Genomic DNA, 24,414 nt, shown 5'->3' with positions numbered 1-24,414 from the left:
ACAAAGTTCTACAGAAATCGTAATGAATATAGGTTCGTTGCTCTATTTAATTTACACCAACGATTTTCCAATAAACGTAAACGCCCCTGTCATACTTCAGTACGCCGATGATACATCGTTTCTTAATTATTGTGAGGAAGAGACACAACTAATCCAAAAAATAGAAAAAACTATAAAGAGCACTAAATTATGGTTCAACAGCAACAGGGTAAAATTAAACGAAGACAAAACAGAAATATTAAAGTTCACGACCAAAATGGAAGGTGGCAACAGATGTATAAAATTCCTTGGTATTCTACTGGACCAAAAATTTACCTTTGAAAACCATGTCCAGAATGTCACGGCGAAACTAAGTAACGGAAAACTGCAACCTACGAAGCAGCGCATTGTGCTTACTTTTCGTTGTTTTATTTTGTGGCCACATATGGTATATTAATATGGGGATCATCAACATCTGCAAGCAAAGTGTTTCTGAAACAGAAAGAAGCTGTAAGGGTGCTTTATGGAATGACTTGCCGGGAAAGTTGCAGGCAAGTATTCCTCAATCACATACTTACCATACTGTGTGAATATATGCTTGCTTGTATTTTGCTTGTTCATGGAAGAAAAGATGTGTTAACAAGAGGCTCCACTGTTCATGGGTACAATACAAGATATGCGGACGGAAATTCGCAACATACCCTTGCCAAAATTCAAAGTGGAGGTGAAAAGGTTATTGCTTCGAGATGGATTTTATTCCATAGATGAATACATGTCAATGTAATGGATATATCTCAACATATTGCATGTTATTATTATATCTTAATATATATATGTAATACTTTCGACGAGCCTAACACTTTATTTTGTATTGTTTAGGCAATAAACTTAAAAAAAAAATTAACAGGGTGGCGTCATCAGCAAAAAGGTAGCAGTAGGCACTGCTACCAATATAGAATGAAAAATCATTCAAAAAGAGTAAAGGGCCCAGAATTGAGTCCTGCGGGACACCCCGATCAACTGGTAAATTACCAGAAGCTTTTTGATTACAACTTACCCATTAAAATCTGTTTGATGCAAATGATTTAATGAGATTAAGGCTACAGTTATCGAAATAGTAAATGTTATTAAGTTTTTGAAGCAAAATTGAATGGGAGACGCAGTCAAACGCTCGCGATAGGTTCAACAATATGCCAAGTGCTCCCCCCCCCTCAAAGGTATTTAAGCAAGTGTTTACAAACTTCACCATTGCATCCTTTGTGCCCACACCCTTACGAAAATCGAATTAGTGCTTGTACAAGTTGTTATGCTCCACATAGTCATATATCCGGTGCAATATGCTAATAGGTCGATAATTGCCAACATCTTTGGAATCACCTCCTTTGAATATAGGGACAACAGATGCTAGTTTTAAAAGATCCGGAAATTGACAGGTATTAAAGGCAGAATTTACTAATTCAGTTAAAGTCGACACGGATAAGCTGAAGTTTTCTTCTTTTATATATATCTTTAGTGTGGCTGTTCTTTAAATCTTTAAGCAGATCGATGGGTGATACGTCTGTCAGGGTAAACCTCGTTTTCGTATGTCGAGTTACATAACACATGTTGAGAGGTGAAGTATTTATTTAATACATCAGGATCAAAATGAATTAAGGATTTTCCTTGTCGATTGATTATTGGCATTTGACTTATTATTTGATTTTTGAATAAATTTGAATGTTTTTTTAGAAATTGTTAAAGTTCTTCTGTAGTCCGATCATATTTTATTCTTTAGGGCTAGCAAATCTTCAGTTTTTCGTGCTTAATTTTGAATGCCTTAATTTTAATTGACTCAGAGAACCATTAAATCATGCGATATTATTATCTTTAGTTCAAACTGTACATTTACATTCAGGGTAGCTAGTAGTGAAGCACTTGAGAAAAATGTCATGAAAAAGAGATTCCAAGAACTCCCAGCCAGAATTGACAAAAGTATCAAAAAAATCCACGGTTTACAGGATGAATAGGCACAACAATGCCTTGGGCACAATGATCCGATAAGTAAGTGTCATAGATTTTTGTTTCGAAAAGATTAAGGGAAAAATTAATAAATATGTTGTCTACGCAGTTGCTCAACCTGGTTGCCTCGTTTATGGTTTTTATAAAGCCGTAGAATCTGAAGAGGTCACACAACCTCACTGCAGCACCGCCAGACGTGCCAAATCTGACATTGAAATCGCCGCAAATGATAATTTGTTTATAATTACTTAATTTATGCAAAGCCTCAGAAATTAAGTCTCCAGTTGGAGACCTATACAAAGAGACAGTCACAACATCATATGATTCACAATACAATTCCACAGATAGTTTATTAACACACTCCAAAGTAGTACATTTAAGGTTTTACTTAATATTAAAACAAGAAAGAAGTAGTCAAGTTCCAATTTCCAATTCTTCCGATATTACACAATTTATTTCCACAGAGCCAGTGCTCACTTATACTTAAAAATCAAAAGTATAGTAAGGCATAGGCCACTATAGTGGTTTGGTGGCCAAAAACAAAACACAAGCACAACAACAGCTGGTACAAATACGGGTGCAATGAGATCAACTCAGTCTCACTTCATCATCGGAAAGCTGCATCCATTAACATTTTCACAGGCAGTTGGGCCGTCCTAAAGGCAATTCAGTGTGACTCCGCATTAATCAGAGATGATGTTACTCTATGGTGGGTTCCAGGTCACAGAGACATTGAGGGCAATGAAAAAGCAGACAAGCTAGCCAAGGAGGCAACGAAAACGCTCTTTATTGGGCAGGTAAAAAACAGGTAATCAATAGTTGGAAGGCCTCAAATGTAGCCTTACGCTGCAAAGAACTTCCAGGCCACAGAGAAGCGAAGAGTATGATAACTCCGTCACAAAACAATACCAAAGAGGTTTTACGCCTCAGCAAAGGGGATCTAAGGTAACTCTCAGGCTTGCTGACCGGCTATGCGCCCTAAAACACCATCTCTTCCACATTGGACAAGCTGAGGATCAAACTTGTCGACTTTGTGTGAATGCGTCGCCTAAGACACAAAAAGCAATACTAAGGTTCATCCAGGACCTACATTTTAACTAAACTTTTGGAGGGCTTAAGTTACAACAGATCTTATAAGTCGTGGTGACGATAAAATAATAATAATTGTGCCATAAATAATTTCTTAATCTTTATAAAGAGGGTTTTTATGATTTTTTACACCCAATTGACCCAAATATGAAATAAAAAACATTTTAAAGTAAATTTAATGAAGAATAACTTAACTGATTGAAAAATATTGAGTGAGTTCATCTGAAATTTACATTATGCTAGAGGAATATAATAAATGTTTGTAAGAGACCTATTTCAAAAACTAACAAATGCTTACGCTTTTGTGTGCGAGGGTGGTCTAAACAATATGCATATGGTTATTACAGCGTTGTTTGCTGATCCCGGGGAGGTTCGTGCGATCTTGAGTCGAAAAAATGAAAGTCCGGCGCAATTTCCGCCAACGCGAGTAGATGGCTCTCTCGGTACGCATAACTTAATTGTTTGCCCTGTTTTAAGCGTTATTTACCTACTTAGCTATGCTGCAACAACATCTCTTTGTTCAGCGGCCTGGGAGGCCTTCTACTTGGGGCGCGCGCGATCCCCGGCGAGGCCCCCCGAAAAAGCCCGTTGATTTGTAAATTTGCAATTTTGATAAAAGCGTCGAGATTATTTTAGGCCGTCGACGCTGCAGCCACCGCGCCGCCACCGCCACCGCCGGAGACGGCGGAATTTCGAAACTCGGATTGTATACGCGTTCAAACAGCATACACAATAAGGTTTTCTAACGGCAGCTACGATAGTGTCAATTTTAGATGTCTACACTAACACTACAAAGTTCGAACACTTTAACATCAATTGTAAAATAATAGATTACTTTATCAGTAGCAAAAAGTAGTTGAATTTATAAAAGATCGATTAAAGAATGAAATATAAAAGAGGCGGTAATTTATGGGAACCACATCGTTTTATAATTATGTTTAAGGAACGTGTTTTAGGAGAAGTTTAATTTAAATTTATATTAAATATAAATAAGGGGCTGCGTCAAATAAAAATTGGGTCTTCAGAGTGCGAAAATATATAGGACTGTTTGGTTGATATATACTATTAAGAATCGATGGAAAAAGTCACGTGATATACGAGGAGATTAATAGATTTTATAGCCGGTGCACCTTGGGCTATAAAGGAAAACTAAGCTTATTTTATTATAGGACAGGCTTAGCGGGAACTTAATTCTTATAATATACTGCCTTAAAGCGATCCTTTAGTTTACAATTAGCCAGGGACGGTTTGCAACGATGCGAACCTAATAAAATATTGAAAAGATTCTGATATGATCACGTAAACGCAAAATTGCCACTGCTGTACGCGAACTGAATTCGTCGTCCCGCTCGACACCTAAGAGAGAGGACATTTATTAGTTCTTTATAAGGATGCCGTCTCAGTCATCTTGAATGTCCGCATTACGAGTATTCCCCAAGGAGAAAACTATAAGCGGATGGAGGCAAATTTAATAAGAAAAAGTTGAAGCAGAACGGTGCTTTTAATTTTTCCGGTGAGGTAATATTGTGTCGCAAACAAAACGTGTTCTTTGTTCCGGGAAAAAGTTGGCGGAAAAAGGGGCCACCCACTTTTCCCCCCCAACGAATCTCAAATCCTATATCTGCAAAGCACTTATTATTTTCAAACCGTTTACATGCAGCGCCGCTATTATGTGAATCGATGTACCGACACGCGAGCCACCACGTTATATTTGAATTTTCCGTAAAAATAGTTCAGAAAGCGTCGACCGTTCAATGGGAAATCATCAAAATTCATTTGGCGAATCAGGAAATTGATCCGTCCGGATAATATGTCCGGACGTCTTCTGCTATCAATCAGTCATGATTGATTCGTTGTCAATCAATTTGCCGTGTCAGGATGGGCGATACCAAAACATCGATAACCTATGGAATTATTCGATCGCCCAAATTAACTCCAAATCTAACATGATCACCACATTATCATCGATAATCATCATTTAAACATTGATCAAACACTATCATTGATCTGAATCAACAGTATTATTTTCATTCTATAAAAGGCGTTATTTGTGCTTTTTGTTCTATAACCGCATTTTGTCGCATTGCCCTTTGACGAGGTGTGGGGGAGTTAGTTCGATTGGATGGTCAAGCGTAAAGGCCTTTCTAAAGGGTTTTAATTGTGCTAAATTAAAGATTCATGGTCTGACCGGTCTATGGCGGCAGTTCGCGTCTTGCATAATTTATTAAGGGCGGACGAATTGAGATTATGCGTGATTGCGCGGTGGTAAGACAGAATTCCGCCGAAATAATTGAAATTTATGAACGAACAAAGAGTGTTCTCCATTCGGATGCCGACCGAGCGACGCAAACCGCGCATTGAACGATCAAATCGGAGCTTTGTGGCAGCTTTCGAATTGACCACCCGGAGGGAGTTAACATTGCCGATTTGCATCCGACCGAAAACAATCGAGATTTATCATAATGCGCAATTTTCGGACGTGCCACTGTATTCCTATTTCCAACGTTTCGTAATCACCTTAATAGCCGACGGTCCATCGGGTATTAGAGCAATTAGTTTGATTAAATAAGACCGCCATCAGGTATGCGTCACTGTGTATATCAGGCTTATTTTTAAATATTCATCACTAACATCATTTCCAAGAGAGAACTTTCATTATTAACCGTTCCCAATTAATTAATCAGATTCTACTAAATTACAAAATCATAACAAAGACTTGTTGAATGCGCGCACCAAGCCTCCCAATTTTCCACGTATTCTATAATCCGATTTATAATATTTCTTTAACATCGAAATTTGAATACTGTTTCCAATAATTTATTTAAATTTATTAAATTATTTTTTAGATCAAATTGTGATGTATCAAAATGAGCAATATAAACACATTAGAATATTTCATACACTTTCTAAAACTGTATAATAAGTAAAATATTATACTATAAATAAAAATATTCTATTTGAGACCTAAAACTCTCATGACATCTTGAAGATTTTAAATACATATTATTATTATTTTATATTAACCGCCTTTTATCATTGGCGATTTTGGTTATAACGCCTCGACCGCAAGCGACCTCGGCTTCAATATACACTATCCACTAAACATAAGTGGTGACGGCGTTTGAACATAATGGTAGCCGTGCAGTCGAAGAATTGATGACCTATATCTCTCATTGTATCTTGAGGACATTAAGTAAAATCGGGTTTCAACAGTTTCAAATTAAGATATTTGTTATGTAGCTCAACCATCCTTGTTGTTTAGTTGTCTTGGTTGCAGCGCTTCAGCCGCGATCAACCTTGGCTTATACAGAAATACCCCAAAAATACAGTGTGTTAATTAATTATGCAATACGCAATAAAAATAAAAATACTATGATATTGGTTGCTTGATATTGGTTATATATATTGGGTGTTAATTAATTATCGTACCCGATGTCATCATTGCAACTATGCAACCAATATCACAGTATTTTTATTATTGCGCATTGCAATAAAAATACTGTGATATTGGTTGCATAGTTGCAATGATGACGTCGGGTACGATAATTAATTAACACACTGTACGTAATAGGTGCATATTTCGTTAATCGAAAATTACGTGAGTGCAGTATCTAAAGCTTTGAACCAAAATTAATGTTAACACAAAAAACATATCTATTCAATCTATAAAACAATAAATGTTAATGAACAACATATTATTTAACTATTTTACAATGTATGTACCTTGATTTAACCATTTAAATTTGATGGTTTTAGAAAATCGGAGATGGTAGTTTGACTACATAAATTCTTTTTCTTCTGCCTCAGAATTATATTCTTTTTAACTGTCATTACGCGCTCTTCATTGTAATTTGTTTTCTCTAAAATTTCTATGATAGTCGTACTCTATCTCTTTGTCAAAGAAAAGTTGCGTCTAAAAATTATAACATAAAAGGTGAAAGTTTATAATAATAAGTTGGATTACACACAAATTTTGTTAAATAAATACAAGAAATATTGTAAAATAAACACAAATAATAAAAAAAAAGAAGAGAAGTAAAATTATTATGGTTTTTAAAAAACGTAAATCGCAATAACGTGGTTTCCTGAAGATGGTAATATAAGCCGAAACCGGTCGAAACCAAAAAATAAAAATAAAATTATTTCATCGTTAAGTACAACTATCATTTATAATAATATACCTTAACATATACGTACATACATATACATTCCGTATGGAATGCTAGTTCAACATTATTTTCTTCATTTTCATGCTCCTCATCATGTGACTCTAAGACATCTTCGCTATCAAGCTCAAAATCAACTTGCTTTCCTAAAGTAACAATATTTGCTAGTAGACAATGCCTTTTCCAAACTCCCTTCATTCTTTTGAAGAAACTTCGTTCCATGATTCGCCTATGAGTCAAACAGCATCGAGACCATTAAATTTATTCCAAAAATCTTTAACGGACAAGTTGTTATCGTGATTCATAGATCGATTTAAACGTTTTGATGTGTTTTGATGGATCATAGTTAATAAGGTTGGCTGCCGAGTATCCAGGTGCGTTGTCAATAATTAACACCATTTTAAATGCAATGATAAAATGATTTCCAATCCAGCATTCAAATAAAGAATCAGTAACCCAAGCTTTCCGACTAGACTTCCAAATTACTGGCAATTCTGATTTTGCTTTATTCTTTAGGACTCTGAGGTTTTCAGAGCGATACACCAACAAAGTTTTTAGTTTACAATGGAAAGCAGCGTTTCCACAAAGCATAACTATTAATCGATCTTTTGATGCTTTGAATCCTGGAAATATTTTTTCTTGGCGTGCAATGAACGTTCTATGAGGAATTTTCTTTCAGAAATTAAATATGGCCTGTGTGCTATAACCGCCTTCTTCTATTAACATCTTTAATGCGATAGGAAAAGCAGATGCTGCTACTTTATTGGCACTTGCTGCTTCCCCACTTTAAAAAAACAAAACCAACCATTGCTGGCTACAAAAGCTTGTTCTTTGAACTTTTCGAAAATCTGCCTGGCTTGATTACATATGGTATTCTGGACAATTTTTGACATTCAGTTGGTTTTCACATCATACTTTAAACAAGGTTTCCATTTCAGCTATCATACCATGTCGTTGACGAATTAAATTTGAATTTAATGACTGAGCATTTTTAACACTGTCAAGAATTTTAGTTTTATCTTTTATTATTGTATGAACAATGGTGTAAGCAAAGTTGAATTTGTGCGCCAAATACTGTGCTTTAGCTCAAGTGTTAAAGTTATACGTTTTCTTGGAAAATTTGGAAAATCAAGTTCTTTTCTTTTGTTGACATAATAAACTAATATGTAAGGAAATAAATAAAGCTTTTAACTAACGTTTACGTATATATAACATAAAATACTTACGTTGTTCTAAAACACTATTACTATGACTAATCAACTCTAGATGGATTTTCATACGAAACTGGTGTGAACAAGCGAAAAATATTAATATGCAATCTTTTACTGAGCCAAGTAGGGGAAGGGCCGCGTAAGGGTGGTTCAGTTTTTAATCGGGAAACTTTTTAAGTTTAAAAAAAAAATTTACATTTTATCTTTTATTCTGAATTTGAAATTTTGTATGTATGTACTACTGATTAATACCTTATTTTCGACCATACCTTAAACTTCCCTAGCCCCCTCTAAGGGTATGAAATTTACAACCCCTTTGATTTTTTTATAACAACTTTTTAACGCCATGAAATATTAACACAAAAAATATAGGTTGTAAAGCTTATTCATTATTGGTACTTTCTTGTCTCTTTAGTCTTTTCCTTAAAAATAATAGTTTTAGCGTAAAAATATTTGAAGGAAGATTTTATTTCACGCACACTAGATTCTGCATTTTCTTGCACAGCTAACAATGCGTGCAACTGGTTTTCATCCGTAAGTGCGGCGTCATTACGGTTGCGCTTAGTACGTTTTACGGATCCAGTATTTGTAAATCTTTCCAGTAAGGACAGAAATGCCCTCCTATTTGGATGCCTCCTATCTGGATATTGTTGTGCGTAAACTCTTGACGCTAACAAAGCATTCTTATAACCATATCTACTAATTCTTTCCGCGTAAGTGACATTTTTAATTATTATGTTACCAAATAATACTTTGAAAACCAGTTCTAGTGTGTGGAACACTAATGACAGTTTACTTATTTTATTTTCCAAGCCTACATTAACTTTTAATAGTATTGCAAAGCGTCGACCATCTTCCATTTTATCAGTCCTAAGTCTACTTCGCAATACGTATCGTGAAAAACTGAAAAATCGGAAATATCTCCAAAACCGTTGAAAATAGATACCATGATAGAACCTGTATAAAACTAAAAGGAAATTAAATTGTACAACCAGTTATGCAAAAACTGGTTGTACAATTTAAAAATTAAGCTATCCATGATTAAAAAGTTCGAAAATTGCAGATCCCTATTTAAGCACTCCGTAATATAAATGCATAATTTTCTCTTAGCAAACGTGTGCTCTTTTATTGTTAATTCAAAACAAAAAACCAAAGCTTTCTAGCTTTCACAGTTTCGGCAATATTGCCAAATTTATGAGATGCCTAATGAGGCCTATGAGGTAGCCTTAACAAAGTACCATTGAAATTTCACAAAGAATCTAAACATGTAATAATATACGGGGTGTTCTATTTAAAATAACAAAGTTGATATCCATTTCCGGTAGAAGCGGGAGTCCGCCATTACTGAAACTAATTTTAAAATATGTACAATATGATTCGATTCAACTTTTATCTGAAACATTTTTTGAAAAGCTCAATCACAATTCGGCTATGGACCGAGGCAACTTAGGTGGAACATCCTGTATACCGAGTGTTTCATTTAAAATGACATATGCTTATATCTCAAAAACAAAAACTCGAATCGAAGTAAACATTTTTTGGTGAGAAGGGGAATACATTATACACATGAACAGAATTTTTTTAGGGTTGCCTAAATGGCACATATATTTTTTTCTTTCAATGTCTTAAACAACTTGACAAACTGATTACTTTTTGCTTAAAAAGTTTTTTCTCAAACTCTCCGTTATGAAGACACAAAAAGAAAAATAAAACAACATTTTTCAAAATGTAATTAAAGGATTTTAATTAATAAAAAAACGATTTAATTAATCGTAAAATAGTACTAAAATTCTTCTTCATTGTTGAAATCACCTTAGAACATTGATTAAAATTTATAAAGTTACCTTTATACATCGATTAAATGCTCAAAACGATGACCATTCACTTCTAAACATTTTTGAATTGTCATTTCGTTCTCTGCACATTGCCAAGCATTTCTTCAGTTATTGATTCACAAGCTGCTCTGATACGGTTTTTTCATATCGTTTGGTGTTGTTGGAACCTGGTTGTAAACTTTCTCTTTGAGGTAACCCCAAAGAAAGAAATCGGGAGAAATTAAGTCGGGTGATCTAGCTGGCCAATTCACCGGTCCATTACGTCCTGCCCATTTTCAGGAAACATTTCGTCTAAAACTTCTTTTGCGGCTAGAGCATAATGGGATGGACATCCATCATGCTGATACCATAGCGCAAGTCTTCGCTCCAGAATAAGGTCTTCCAACAAAACCGGTAAATCGTTCAACAAAAAATTCCGATACTTTCTGCCATTCAAATTGCCATCAATAAATTATTTTATTGCCAACAATGCTGCACCAGACATTAACTGACCAAGGTTTTTGATGATCAACTTGTCTTAGCCAATGAGGATTTTCATGTGACCAGTAGTGCATGTTATGACGATTTACTTGGCCGTGATTGATGAAAGAGGATTCGTCGGAAAATAGTCCATTGAAGAAAAAATTTTCATTCAATCTTAATTTTTCAATCATCGCCATGTAATTGTTGGTGTAGAGAGACATGATACGGATGAAACTTATTAAGTTTCAAAATCCGATGTACACTCGTTAACGAAATGCCTGAATCTTTTGACAATTGACGGCAACTTACATGAGGATTAACATCTACAGCTGCTAAAACTAAAGCTATTTCATTCTGTTCATTCGTAACCGATCTTGCACGTGTTCGTTTTTTTTTCAAGTTGTTTAAGACTTTGAAAGAAAAAGTATATGCGCCATTTGAAAAAATAAAAATGACGTCAGAAGGGCCTTTAGGCAACCCTGAAAAAAATTCTGTTCGTGTGTACAATGTCTCCCCCTTCTCACCAAAAAACGTTTACTTGAAACTTTTTCGATTCGAGTTTTTGTTTTTGAGATATAAGCATATGTTATTTTAAATGAAACACCTGGTATATCATGTCTGTAACATATAATAGTTCTTTCAATATCACAGTAACCAAAGTCGCTTGCGGCCGATGCGTTCTTTTGATGATCTCCATATCTCATAGCTACAAAATCGGATTCAACTGTAACAGCAAGAGTAACCGTCTTAGTTGTTTAACGGTGTCAGTTGTAGCGCCTCGCCCGCAAGCGACCTCGGCTTCTACATATCATACCTATATATATTGCGGCCAAGGTTTTATAATTGATACAGTTTTTATATCATAAATATATTAGACACAATAAGTTTCAAAACTAGTTACCTAGTTATTTGTTGCTGCTTGACGGTTTAGATTGTAGCGCCTCGCCCGCAAGCGACCTCGGGTTCTACTGGCTTAGAAAACGGATTTTATAGAAAGTAACTGGTTTTGACACTGACTTAATATCTTCTAGGTTTAATTTTTTTAGACAATCAATTATTAAGTTTTTAATTATTTAGTAATTATTAATAATCCCGTGTAAACCCAAATCGGTTTAGACACTTATTGAATAACATTAAGTAAGTGGCTTAGGCTGTTGATTAGAGCTTACTACAGTTGAAGAGGACTTTATGAGCTCACCTTAGTTAGCATCATCTCTTTGCGCCTGTGAATCACATAGTGATGTCACCTCTGTGAAACGATTAATCTTGGAAGGGAATGAAAGTGATTTATTTTTGTTAAATCGAGTGAATAAGTTGTTAATGTTTCCACGTGGTGTAGTAATTTTCTTTTAATTATGTTAGGTTGGTTTTAGTTGAGGGTTTAATTAGTAAAGAACGAGGAGATTGGATGGAATGAGATAAAGAGATAAAGAGCAATCCACGGTGATCAACATGACCTATTCAGAGGTGCATAATGCGAATAAAGATTTGTTGAACCGGTTGAGCAGTCGGTAAATATAGGCGGGCGAGAGATATCGAGAGACGATTACGCGTGCATTTGCAAGTGCGGGTAAGCGGCTTTGGGGATACCAACGAAGGGAAAAGGGCGGAAAAAGTGGGGCGGCGCGTCGGGGGACTTTATGAGGTTCGAACTTGGAAGATTTTTATTATTTTATCGGGCACATTCGGGTAGTTTTTTCGATTCGAGGACCGGGTGCGGTAAGTGAGTCGGGGAATTTTGGGGGGACAGGCAAGTGGTATGCCGAAGAGCGAAGAGCGACGCGGGGCGCCGCGCCGCCGCCGCCGGGTTGCAGTCCGAGTTGCCCGTTGCCCGCGATAGCACAGAGAGTGTTAGGTACCCGCCTCCCACTTCTCTTCGCCCTTCCGCCCCCGACAACAGCATGAATCGTGTGCGCGTACACCAGTCTACGAGTTGCAGCCCGCGAGGCTTCAGCCCACAGTAGCAAGTGTGCGCGTGACCACGACGAACTTACGCGACTAAATGTAGATAGTGAGGAAAATCCGAACAGTGAGATTCAAGTACCTGCCGATCCCGAGAAGAGGAAACGATAACAAAAAAGTTTACTAAAAAGAAACCAGCAATTATTTTCTTAAGAAAAAAAATTAGAAAAATCCCAGTTTTTCCCTCCGACCGACTTATAAAAGGAAACAAACAAAATGTTGACCATGTCCACTTTGATGATGCCGGCGCCGGCGATGACCACTATGTCCAATCAAGCGCCTCTCCAGGTGGCCAACAAGATCGAACCATCCAACAAACTTTCGCTAAACCACAACGCACCCGCCAACAAAGCCGGTAAGAAAAATTCAAAAAGACTTGGCCAAACTTTTCTCCACCGTTGTGCGGCCGCGCTCTCGTATCGGTGGCGCGAGATATTGCCTTAGACACGCCGCAGATACCGTCTGAACTCCGTCTAGACGCCTACTTCTCTCGGACGACGTCCCGACGCCGGCCGCAATTCAAACTTTCGCGCACCCCCTTTTCGGTACCATCCCCGCAAAAATTTAATTATTCCCGCACAAAAATTTATACATACCGCAATAATTTTATGACGATTTAATTGAAAATAAATAACATCCCTCTACAATAATATCATATAAATTACATCGACCGTTCCAAATGTAACGCTCGAAAAATACCATTATCTACTATGCATGCTAGAATTTGCTGTCGTAGTCGAAAACGATCGCGTTTACGTATCGTATTTCTCCTTTCCAACGGTTCTGCCTAACCATCTTTTATTGTCACATCAAGTACAAACGTAAATACCTCAAAGAAATTACTCATTTTATTCTTTAACTCTAACATAGTTCAAAACATATATTATGTCCATGTCTGTATACTTTTAATTTAATTGTATCTTTATAAATGTACCCATATTTATGTTTGTAGAAAAAAAATAAATATATTTGTTTTAAATGAAATGATTTTTTTTACCGGTTTCGTGTTAAACACCCATCATCAGCCGATTAATTAAACTACATACTCAATATAAATAATATTTTATTAAGTAACAAATAATAAACAACAAAAGTTTGAACGTTTGTTTTGAAATGGGATTGTTTACGCGGTTATAACCGAGCGGGAACAAACGAATGTCAAAATCCGTCGGTATTTTTGATACGAAATTTTCAAAATAACAAAAACTAAATGAATATTTATGTTAGGCGCCGGAGGAGGGATGCCAGTTTATTTTATGCATACCCACCCGAACTGTTCGATTCCAATTACCTATTATAATGCATTCATAAAGGGCGCTCCTCTTGGTCCCTCTTGGAACATATTTTATAGTTCCCACAACGTTTGCACAAAGAAGCCGAAAAAAATACGTCGACATCCCGATAGAACGAGAATATGACCTAATTTGTAATTTAAATGTGGCTCTATCCGTGAATACAACCACAGGAGATAGTGTCGACACTTTTTTACCTAAAATATTGCGAAAATAAGCGTTAAATTCATATTTAAGTAGTAATTTTTATGTATGAGATGGTAAACTTTGCAATTAACGCGATCGCGTACCTGGTACCGATACTTTCATTTTATTATTTCCATTATTTACCGGATGTTTTCCCATTGTCAACCACCCCAGTCCGCACTAACTCCATTTCATTATAAACCTTCAATAGTTATCGAATGGAAATACAAACACCTACCTACCCCATTGTCACCAATCACCTTTAACCATACCAATTACATTAGACTAGATTAGATTCTAATCAAATTCGTGTTACGAATGATAAAATTGGTGGAGGAGCCTACATTCATTTCAATTTAATTTCCAATTCAATTCGGACTAAAATTGAAAATTGAAGATAAATAAATAATGATTCATAATTCTATATAATCCCTTGCAAACATTAATTACAAATAAACATATTCATTAATTCAAAATATAATACATATATATAATTGTAACGTACAAACGTTTTCACTATTTTTAAACGAAACGTTTACGGCTTTCAAACAGAAAATTACAGTGCAATAAACCGTGGGAGCTTCCTCGAATTCAACCTTGCATGCTCCAACGATATGTTTTCGGTTATTTTTGGAGTACTTGTAAAATAAAATAAAAATGCAAAGCTATAAGAAAACGAGACGTAACGAAAGAAGGTAAGCGCATAAAAAAACGGAGATAGAACGTCTTAAAAACCCGATAGAGTTGTGATATACTTGAACAAGTTTCCGCGCGCCGTCCTGTCAAATAATTTCCTAGAGGTATAGGTTTTTAAACTTGGCTAATTTGAACTTCAAATACTCCGGGAGAGATTTCAAAACTTCTTATCCGTCATTAAAATGTTTCTTTTCGCGAAGACGAGTTTATCTTTAACGCGACATAATCAAAATTTACTCAAACACAAATATAGAACGAGCTCAAGCTTATTTATCATGAAAAAATTGACCTTTTACCTGTATTAATTACCTGTGTATTAACCTTTAGTTCAGCTCAAACATTCAATAGTAATTAGGCGTCTCCAAAAGTGTCGTACTTGGTTATATAGGGCAAAAAACAAAAATCGTAACTTTTACGATACACTAATTAAATATTTTTGCAGTTGAATATGGGAAAATGATAAATTTTTGAACACCCTGTATGAACACCAGATTTACGGTGTAAAATTTAAATTGAATTAGCTCAAAGACTAAAAGGACCAGGTTTAATAATCCTTATCAAAATTGACTTATTTTTATCTGGAGAATCAAAATATGTAATAAAAAGTATTTTTTCATACTTAATGAGCAAATATTTGTATACATAGTCCATACCACTAGAAATGCGAATGACTCACCGCTTAGAAACGTACGAAATGGTATAGCCATTAGAAGGTATTTCACTCTAACACGTTAAGTTATGGGCATAATACCTGTACAGTATGCGGAAAATAGTAATGGAAACCGATGAGTCATTCGCGTTTCTCGTGGTTTTGACTATATATAATTATCGATGAAAATTTATTTTCCAAGAATTTAGGAAATGGTTATTTTAAGGTATTTAATATTAAAACTGGATAATCTCTAAATTCAATAATATTATATGAAAATCGATTTTGTGAAAATCATGGAAATGATTAAGAAAACTTTCCACAAATTTTTTTATGAAATTAATGTTGGAAACACGATTGTGTTAGAATCAAATCGATTCGAACCCGTGATCACCTTGAAATTAGCAAATATTTGATTATTTACATAATTATTGATGAAAATTGATTTTCCAAGAATTTAAGAAATGGTTATTTTAAGGTATTTGATGTAAAATCTGGGTGGGAAAACGATTGCGCTAAATTAAATCGATTCGAAATCCCGATTATCTCTGAATTCAACAATATTTGAAGAAAATCGATTTTGTGAAAATCTTGGAAATAATTAAGAAAACTTTCCTTAAATTTTTTTGTGAAATTAATGTTGAAAATACGATTGTGTTAAAATTAAATCGATTCGAACAAGTGATCACTTTGAAATTAGTAAATATTTGATTATGTATATAATTATTGATGAAAATTGATTTTCCAAGAATTTAGGAAATAATTATTTTAAGGTATTTGATGTAAAATCTGGGTGGGAAAACGATAGCGCTAAATTAAATCGATTCGAAATCCCGATTATCTCTAAATTCAACAATATTTGAAGAAAATCGATTTTGTGAAAATCTTGGAAATAATTAAGAAAACTTTCCTTAATTTTTTTTGTGAAATTAATGTTGAAAATACGATTGTGTTAAAATTAAATCGATTCGAACAAGTGATCACTTTGAAATTAGTAAATATTTGATTATTTACATAATTATTGATGAAAATTGATTTTCCAAGAATTCAGGAAATGGTTATGTTAAGGTATTTAGTGTTAAAACTGGGTGGGAAAACGATGGCATTAAAACTAAATCGATTCGATATCCCAATTATCTCTAAATTCAACAATATTTGAAGAAAACCGATTTTGTGAAAATCTTGGAAATAATTAAGCAAACTTTCCTTAAATTTTTTTTGTGAAATTAATGTTGCAAATACGATTGTGTTAGAAATGAATCGATTCGAACCCGTGATCACTTTGAAATTAGCAAATATTTGATTATTTACATAATTATTGATGAAAATTGATTTTCCAAGAATTTAGGAAATGGTTATTTTAAGGTATTTAGTGTTAAAACTGGGTGGGAAAACGATGGCATTAAAACTAAATCGATTCGATATCCCAATTATCTCTAAATTCAACAATATTTGAAGAAAATCGATTTTGTGAAAATCATGGAAATAATTAAGAAAACTTTCCTCAAATTTTTTTATGAAAATAATGTTGGCAACACGATCGTATTAGAATTAAATCGATTCGAACCCGTGATCACTTTGAAATTAGCAAATATTTGATTATTTACATAATTATTGATGAAAATTGATTTTCCAAGAATTTAGGAAATGGTTATTTTAAGGTATTTGATGTAAAATCTGGGTGGGAAAACGATGGCGCTAAGATTAAATCGATTCGAAATCTCGATTATCTCTAAATTCAGCAATATTTGAAGAAAATCGATTTTGTGAAAATCTTGGAAATAATTAAGAAAACTTTCCTTAAACTTTTTTGTGAAATTAATGTTGACAACACGATTGTGTTAAAATTAAATCGATTCGAACCCGTGATCACTTTGAAATTAGTAAATATTTGATTATGTATATAATTATTGATGAAAATTGATTTTCCAAGAATTAATTAAATAGTTATTTTAAGGTATTTGATGTAAAATCTGGATGGGAAAACGATGGCGCTAAGATTAAATCGATTCGAAATCCCGATTATATCTAAATTTAACAATATTTGAAGAAAATCGATTTTGTGAAAATCTTGGAAATAATTAAGAAAACTTTCCTTAAATTTTTTTGTGAAATTAATGTTGGAAATACGAGTGTGTTAGTATTAAATCGATTCAAACCCGTGATCACCTTGAAATTAGCAAATATTTAGCGAATTATTGATGAAAATTGATTTTCCAAGAATTTAGGAAATGGTTATTTTAAGGTATTTGATGTAAAATCTGGGTGGGAAAACGATGGCGCTAAGATTAAATCGCTTGAAAACCTCGATTATCTCTAAATTCAGCAATATTTGAAAGAAATCGATTTTGTGAAAATCTTGGCAATAATTAAGAAAACTTTCCTTAAATTTTTTTTATGAAATTAATGTTGGAAATACGAGTGTGTTAGTATTAAATCGATTCAAACCCGTGATTACCTTGAAATTAGCAAATATTTGATTATTTACATAATTATTGATGAAAATTGATTTTCCAAGAATTTAGGAAATGGTTATTTTAAGGTATTTACTGTTAAATCTGGGTGGGAAAACGATGGCATTAAGACTAAATCGATTCAAAATCCCGATTATCTCTAAATTTAACAATATTTGAAGAAAATCCATTTTGTGAAAATCTTGGAAATAATTAAGAAAACTTTCCTCAAATTTTTTTATGAAAATAATGTTGGCAACACGATCGTATTAGAATTAAATCGATTCGAACCCGTGATCACTTTGAAATTAGCAAATATTTGATTATTTACATAATTATTGATAAAAATTGATTTTCCAAGAATTTAGGAAATGGTTATTTTAAGGTATTTGATGTAAAATCTGGGTGGGAAAACGATGGCGCTAAGATTAAATCGATTCGAAATCTCGATTATCTCTAAATTCAGCAATATTTGAAGAAAATCGATTTTGTGAAAATCTTGGAAATAATTAAGAAAACTTTCCTTAAACTTTTTTGTGAAATTAATGTTGACAACACGATTGTGTTAAAATTAAATCGATTCGAACCCGTGATCACTTTGAAATTAGTAAATATTTGATTATGTATATAATTATTGATGAAAATTGATTTTCCAAGAATTAATTAAATGGTTATTTTAAGGTATTTGATGTAAAATCTGGATGGGAAAACGATGGCGCTAAGATTAAATCGATCCGAAATCCCGATTATCTCTAAATTTAACAATATTTGAAGAAAATCGATTTTGTGAAAATCTTGGAAATAATTAAGAAAACTTTCCTTAAATTTTTTTGTGAAATTAATGTTGGAAATACGAGTGTGTTAGTATTAAATCGATTCAAACCCGTGATCACCTTGAAATTAGCAAATATTTAGCGAATTATTGATGAAAATTGATTTTCCAAGAATTTAGGAAATGGTTATTTTAAGGTATTTGATGTAAAATCTGGGTGGGAAAACGATGGCGCTAAGATTAAATCGCTTGAAAATCTCGATTATCTCTAAATTCAGCAATATTTGAAAGAAATCGATTTTGTGAAAATCTTGGCAATAATTAAGAAAACTTTCCTTAAATTTTTTTTATGAAATTAATGTTGGAAATACGAGTGTGTTAGTATTAAATCGATTCAAACCCGTGATTACCTTGAAATTAGCAAATATTTGATTATTTACATAATTATTGATGAAAATTGATTTTCCAAGAATTTAGGAAATGGTTATTTTAAGATATTTACTGTTAAATCTGGGTGGGAAAACGATGGCATTAAGACTAAATCGATTCAAAATCCCGATTATCTCTAAATTTAACAATATTTGAAGAAAATCCATTTTGTGAAAATCTTGGAAATAATTAAGAAAACTTTCCTCAAATTTTTTTATGAAAATAATGTTGGCAACACGATCGTGTTAGAATTAAATCGATTCGAACCCGTGATCACTTTGAAATTAGCAAATATTTGATCATTTACATAATTATTGATGAAAATTGATTTTCCAAGAATGTAGGAAATGGTTATGTTAAGGTATTTAGTGTTAAAACTGGGTGGGAAAACGATGGCGTTAAGACTAAATCGATTCGAAATCTCGATTATCTCTAAATTTAACAATATTTGAAGAAAATCGATTTTGTGAAAATCTTGGAAATAATTAAGAAAACTTTCCATAAATTTTTTTATGAAATTAATGCTGGAAATACGAGTGTGTTAGTATTAAATCGATTCAAACCCGTGATCACCTTGAAATTAGCAAATATTTGATTATTTAGATAATTATTGATGATAATTGTCCGAAGAAGGAAATTCCGAAGAGGGATTCAAACAACATGGTCGATTGCTGTGGATTGGACGAGAGCTTTCAACCGACACTTGTCGATGGCAACTGTTTACAGAAGACTTTTTTCCTTTGGGCTTCAATCATACCGTCCTTACCATTGGTTTCCATTAACACTTCCCCATAAAGCAGCCAGATTTGCATGGTGTCAAGAACGACAAGGGTAGGTTCATCAATGGCATGACATCGTCTTCAGCGATGAATGAAGGTTTTGTTTATGGGTTGGGTTGGGGAAAGACGGAATTTGGAGTTCGTTCAAAGGCAGTCTTAACACCTGGGGTTATGGTTTGGGGGGCGATATGTGCTGGACGAAGGTGACCCCTTACGTTCATTCCAGACATCGTACATAGATGTATACAGACGTTGCAGAATGCCACTTTCCAAAAGGTTTATGTAAGACTTCACATTGCTATGGTTACAAGAAGGTTCCTGGATCAGGTTGGATTGCAGATTTTGCCCTGGTTTGTATGGTCACCGGACTTGTCGCCGATTGCATGTCTGGGATATGATGGGTCGGCGACTAAGACAAGTACCCAAGCCTCCTGAGAATCTGGATGAACTTCGACACCATCTAGAGGTTGCATGGAACGAGATACCCCAGGAGGATAACGACCACTTAATAGAGAGCATGGATAGAAGAGTTAATGCATGCATAGCTGCGTGTGGAAATGCAACCCACTATTAGCTTTTTCTTGAAAAATGTCAATTTTTGTTTTGTTTTGTCGACTAACCTTTCATTGTTTCTTAGTTGATAATAACGCATTATTGGAAAATTGATTTTGCAAGAATTTATTAAATGGTTATTTTAAGGTATTTGAATTTTTTTTCAAGAAAATAGGAAATGTTTACGATAACTTACCTTTCGTATTTGACGTAAAATCTGGCTCGAGAAATGGACTAAATTGATTCCAAATCTCGATCACCTCGAATTTCGTAAATATTCGATTAAATATACAGGGTGATCAATTTCCTAAAGCGTACCTTGACTTTAGAAAGCAGTACCTAAGGACAACTCGTGACATTTCTTTTCAATTTCCGTAACATTTAAATAATAATTAATAATAAAATAAATTGAAATAAATGTAAAAAAAATGTTTTTTATCAATATCGTTGTATGTAAAACCCTAATAATAAAAAAAGCACGATCTCGTACCATAAATCACCGGAACGATATCTAACTCTAGATGTGACACACGTACGCAAATTTTGACGTGACACCCTTCACTAGATAGCAATTGAAATTCCTGTTTTTCAACCCTCGAGGGTCGGGCCGATCCTTTCGGAAAGAGGTCGGTAAACATTTTAAATAGAGAAAGAGAGGATGGGAATCTAATTTCTCTTAAGTGTCCTCTATCGGGATTGTGCAGTCAGCGTTGTTTGTAATGATCAGTGATCAAGTCTCAGTTCGATAATAAGTTGAACAAGTGCCTCCCACCGATAACAGTTGCCTGAGGCTGCTCTCATTTCCTTCAACCGTCTCGCTTCAATTCTAACTGCTAGAAAAGTCGTTCAGTAAACTAACTCTATATAAAAAATATGTATGAAATAACTAAAATTCATCAACAAAAATAAATTGAATTAAAGTTTAAAATTTTCATTTATACAACGCGTTCTGAATACAATCGGTTTTCACGTGATGTGGAGCTCTAACGTTACATTTTTCCCCTCACGCGACCCCACGAAAAATGCCAAGGGGTGTTTTATGATTATTTTATGACATGTAGAAAGATAACGTAAACAAAGAAAAAGCTTTGAAATGCTATCAATATTCAGTATCTAAGTAAGCTGTTTCAAATTTCCGACAATTTTTGTTTTATTTATCTTAATAATAATAATTAAAAAGGAACATTCCCAAAGTTGTGAGTATAGGGAACATGAGAAGAGTTAATTTTGGGTTGATATAAAAATAAAACCCGTCTAGAACTAGAAGTTATCCTTAGAATTTTCCACCGGGGTTCGTAAAAAGACTATAAATTCGGCTCCGCATGCCCCAGTGAGCACGTTTTTTACCACGATGTATCTTCTGGCACCCCATGCATTTAGATGTTACATATGTCGTCGGAAACTGTTAATTTCGCTTGTACTTTTACAGTAAAACTAGCAAAATCTTAAGATCGCGATTGAATTAAAACCCAAAATAAAAAATAAAATAAAAAAAGAAGAGGTTATAAAAGACTAAAGTGGAATCGAAAACGACGCCGGCGGATTACTTAAAAGAAAACATTTTGCAAGTCTGGATTCTTCTTAAAGACTTTCTGAAAGTATAATTTAATTAAAGTAATTGACGAAATCAAACTTTAGGGGAACGAAAAATCTCCAGGGGGCGGCCATCCTTAATAATTTGTTTTTTCCGGACTCCCGACTCGATCCGGTTTGAAGCATTAATTGATCAAATCGCTCGGGAAATTCTTTTCTGTTTTGAATTGTTTCGAATTGTTCCGTTCGGGCAACCTATTTTTATTTGCTTTATTACCAATTCCTATCGTTTCAATAAAAAATATATCCAGCGATTCTTTCATTCTTTTCATTTTATAAAAAACTAATATTACGATTTTTTATTTTAAAACCCGCTTGTTTCAACCCATTTTTTAAATTTAATCTTAAAGTTTCAAATCATAAAACTAACAGAAAAGCTTTGTTTATTTTATATATATACATATATTTTTTCCTTTTTCACTTTTTCACTTTTTCACTTTATTGAATTTCATACATTGTGTTCCATTATTTCCATGTATAGGAATAATCAGGTGTGATATACAAATTTTATCATATGTTATATATGGATTCAGAGAGCCTTTTGCCTCTCAATTGTAACAGTGAAATCTACAAGATTTGCGTCTTCATGATATATCATGACTTTTCAACGTTATGAATCAAGAGTGTGACAATATAGCCAAATATAATAGCAGTATTGCTTCATAATGGCAATAAAAAGCTATCATTACCAATTGGTCCACTTGATGAAATATGAGCAGAAAGAGAAAGTGCAGAATGTAAAAGAAATACCGTTGGTACACACACAAAATATACTTTTGCTGCCGTTACATATTAAATTAGGCCTCATTAAAACGTTTGTGAAAGTTGTGGATAAAACCAGTGCTAACTTTCAGTATCTGCAAAAAATATTTCCATCTGTTTCAAAATCAAAACCAAAAGAAGCGATATTTGTAAGCAAAATAAAGAATTTGACAACTTTTTGCCTTTGAAAGGAAAAAATGAACATCGTTCAAAAATGTTGTCAAAGCACTTTTAAAGAACAAAAAAGATGATGGATATCCAGAAATTGTTAATAACCCATTTCGTTCACTCACAATTCTACTTTCTCCTGTAAACTTAGGTAGAATGAGTGATTTAAACATTTTTGTATCATATCATGTACGTTATGATGAAGTTATTATTAATTATCTTTCATGAGCGTGATATGGCTCCAATCAGCACCGCCAAATAAGTTTTGCAACTGATTATGTATCTAATAATAAATAATAATGCATTCAAGATAAGCAACTATTACATGCCAAGAGCGTGAAGTTATATTTGATGAACATATTATGCAGGGTGATTCTCAACCTATACGCATAAACTTAGGGATTTATTTCTCGTGATAAATAATGGCTAATAGATGAAAAAGATTGTAGTAAAAGATTTTTGGTTTCGCCCGACCTCAATCATCTTGATTTTTATTTTTGGGATCACTTAAAAAGCATAATGTATCGAAGCTAATACTGAGCAAGGATTGCGAAATTAGATGCAAACTGCTGCCGAGACAATCCGCCAATACCCTGGTTTAGGCCGCGCTATCATATCATCTCCAAAGCGTACAGTCTTTGCTTCCAGAAATCATCTTACACAGCAAGACCAAACTATCTCATATGTTTAGAACTGATACCATCATACTTATTTCATCTTCTGCAAAAAAATGTTTACACACATTTGAGTGTGTCATTTGCTCACGTCCTTCTGATTGCATGAGTTGCCTACACAAATGATGTCAGGCAGCTTTCCTCTGTTTCGTTGTTCTAACCAAAACGTTCGACAAAGTAAGGATAAAAGAATGAATGTGGTTACATTATTAATGATTACAAAATCAAGATTGTGCTATGCAGATCATGCCGCCCTCTTGGCTGATACTGAAGGTGGCATACAGTGGTTAACACAGTTAGAAACTGTTGTACGAGCCCAATTGTGTATAGAAACTATTGGAAACAACTTGGAACACTTGTTTTAATGTCATTATAAAATCTTATAAGTATTCTTGGTTTGAAAGTAAATTTCATGGATATCTAGGAAACTATAAACTTTTGCTACAATTTTCTTTACCTATCATTCATTATTTGTCATGACGAATAAATCCCCAAGTTTATGCGTATAGGTTGAGAATCACCCTGTATAGTAGCCGAGGTAGCTTGCGGGCGAGGCAGTGCAATCAAGACTATCAAACATAATGCGCGGTTAAGCTGACCACTACATACTCTGAGTAACCAGTTTTGAAACCGATTGTCTTTAGGATATAACGAATATAGCAGGTTATAAATGCTTCACTTCGGCCTCAAGCGACTTCGGCTTCTAA

At 34.1% G+C, this 24,414-nt stretch overlaps 1 protein-coding gene across 5 annotated transcripts in view; it reads left to right on the top strand.

Annotated features, from left to right (window-relative positions):
• Window positions 1-24,414, top strand: part of LOC111413879 (cytotoxic granule associated RNA binding protein TIA1) — a 278,716-nt gene that overhangs the window by 169,524 nt on the left and 84,778 nt on the right. Inside the window, exon 1 of one of the 5 annotated variants that reach the window (XM_023045004.2) lies at window positions 12,638-13,057. The exons of the other annotated variants lie outside the window; for them this stretch is intronic. Within the exon in view, the coding sequence (XP_022900772.1) occupies window positions 12,919-13,057 (139 nt within the window). The 5' untranslated portion in view covers window positions 12,638-12,918. Of the gene's footprint in view, window positions 1-12,637; window positions 13,058-24,414 lie in introns of those variants that run through there. 5 annotated transcript variants of the gene reach the window in all.

The sequence above is a fragment of the Onthophagus taurus genome, chromosome 8 (genome assembly GCF_036711975.1).
Source record: "Onthophagus taurus isolate NC chromosome 8, IU_Otau_3.0, whole genome shotgun sequence".
NCBI lineage: Eukaryota > Metazoa > Arthropoda > Insecta > Coleoptera > Scarabaeidae > Onthophagus > Onthophagus taurus.
The sequence above is the reverse complement of the archived record's forward strand: the minus strand, read 5'-3'. Positions and strand labels throughout refer to the sequence as shown.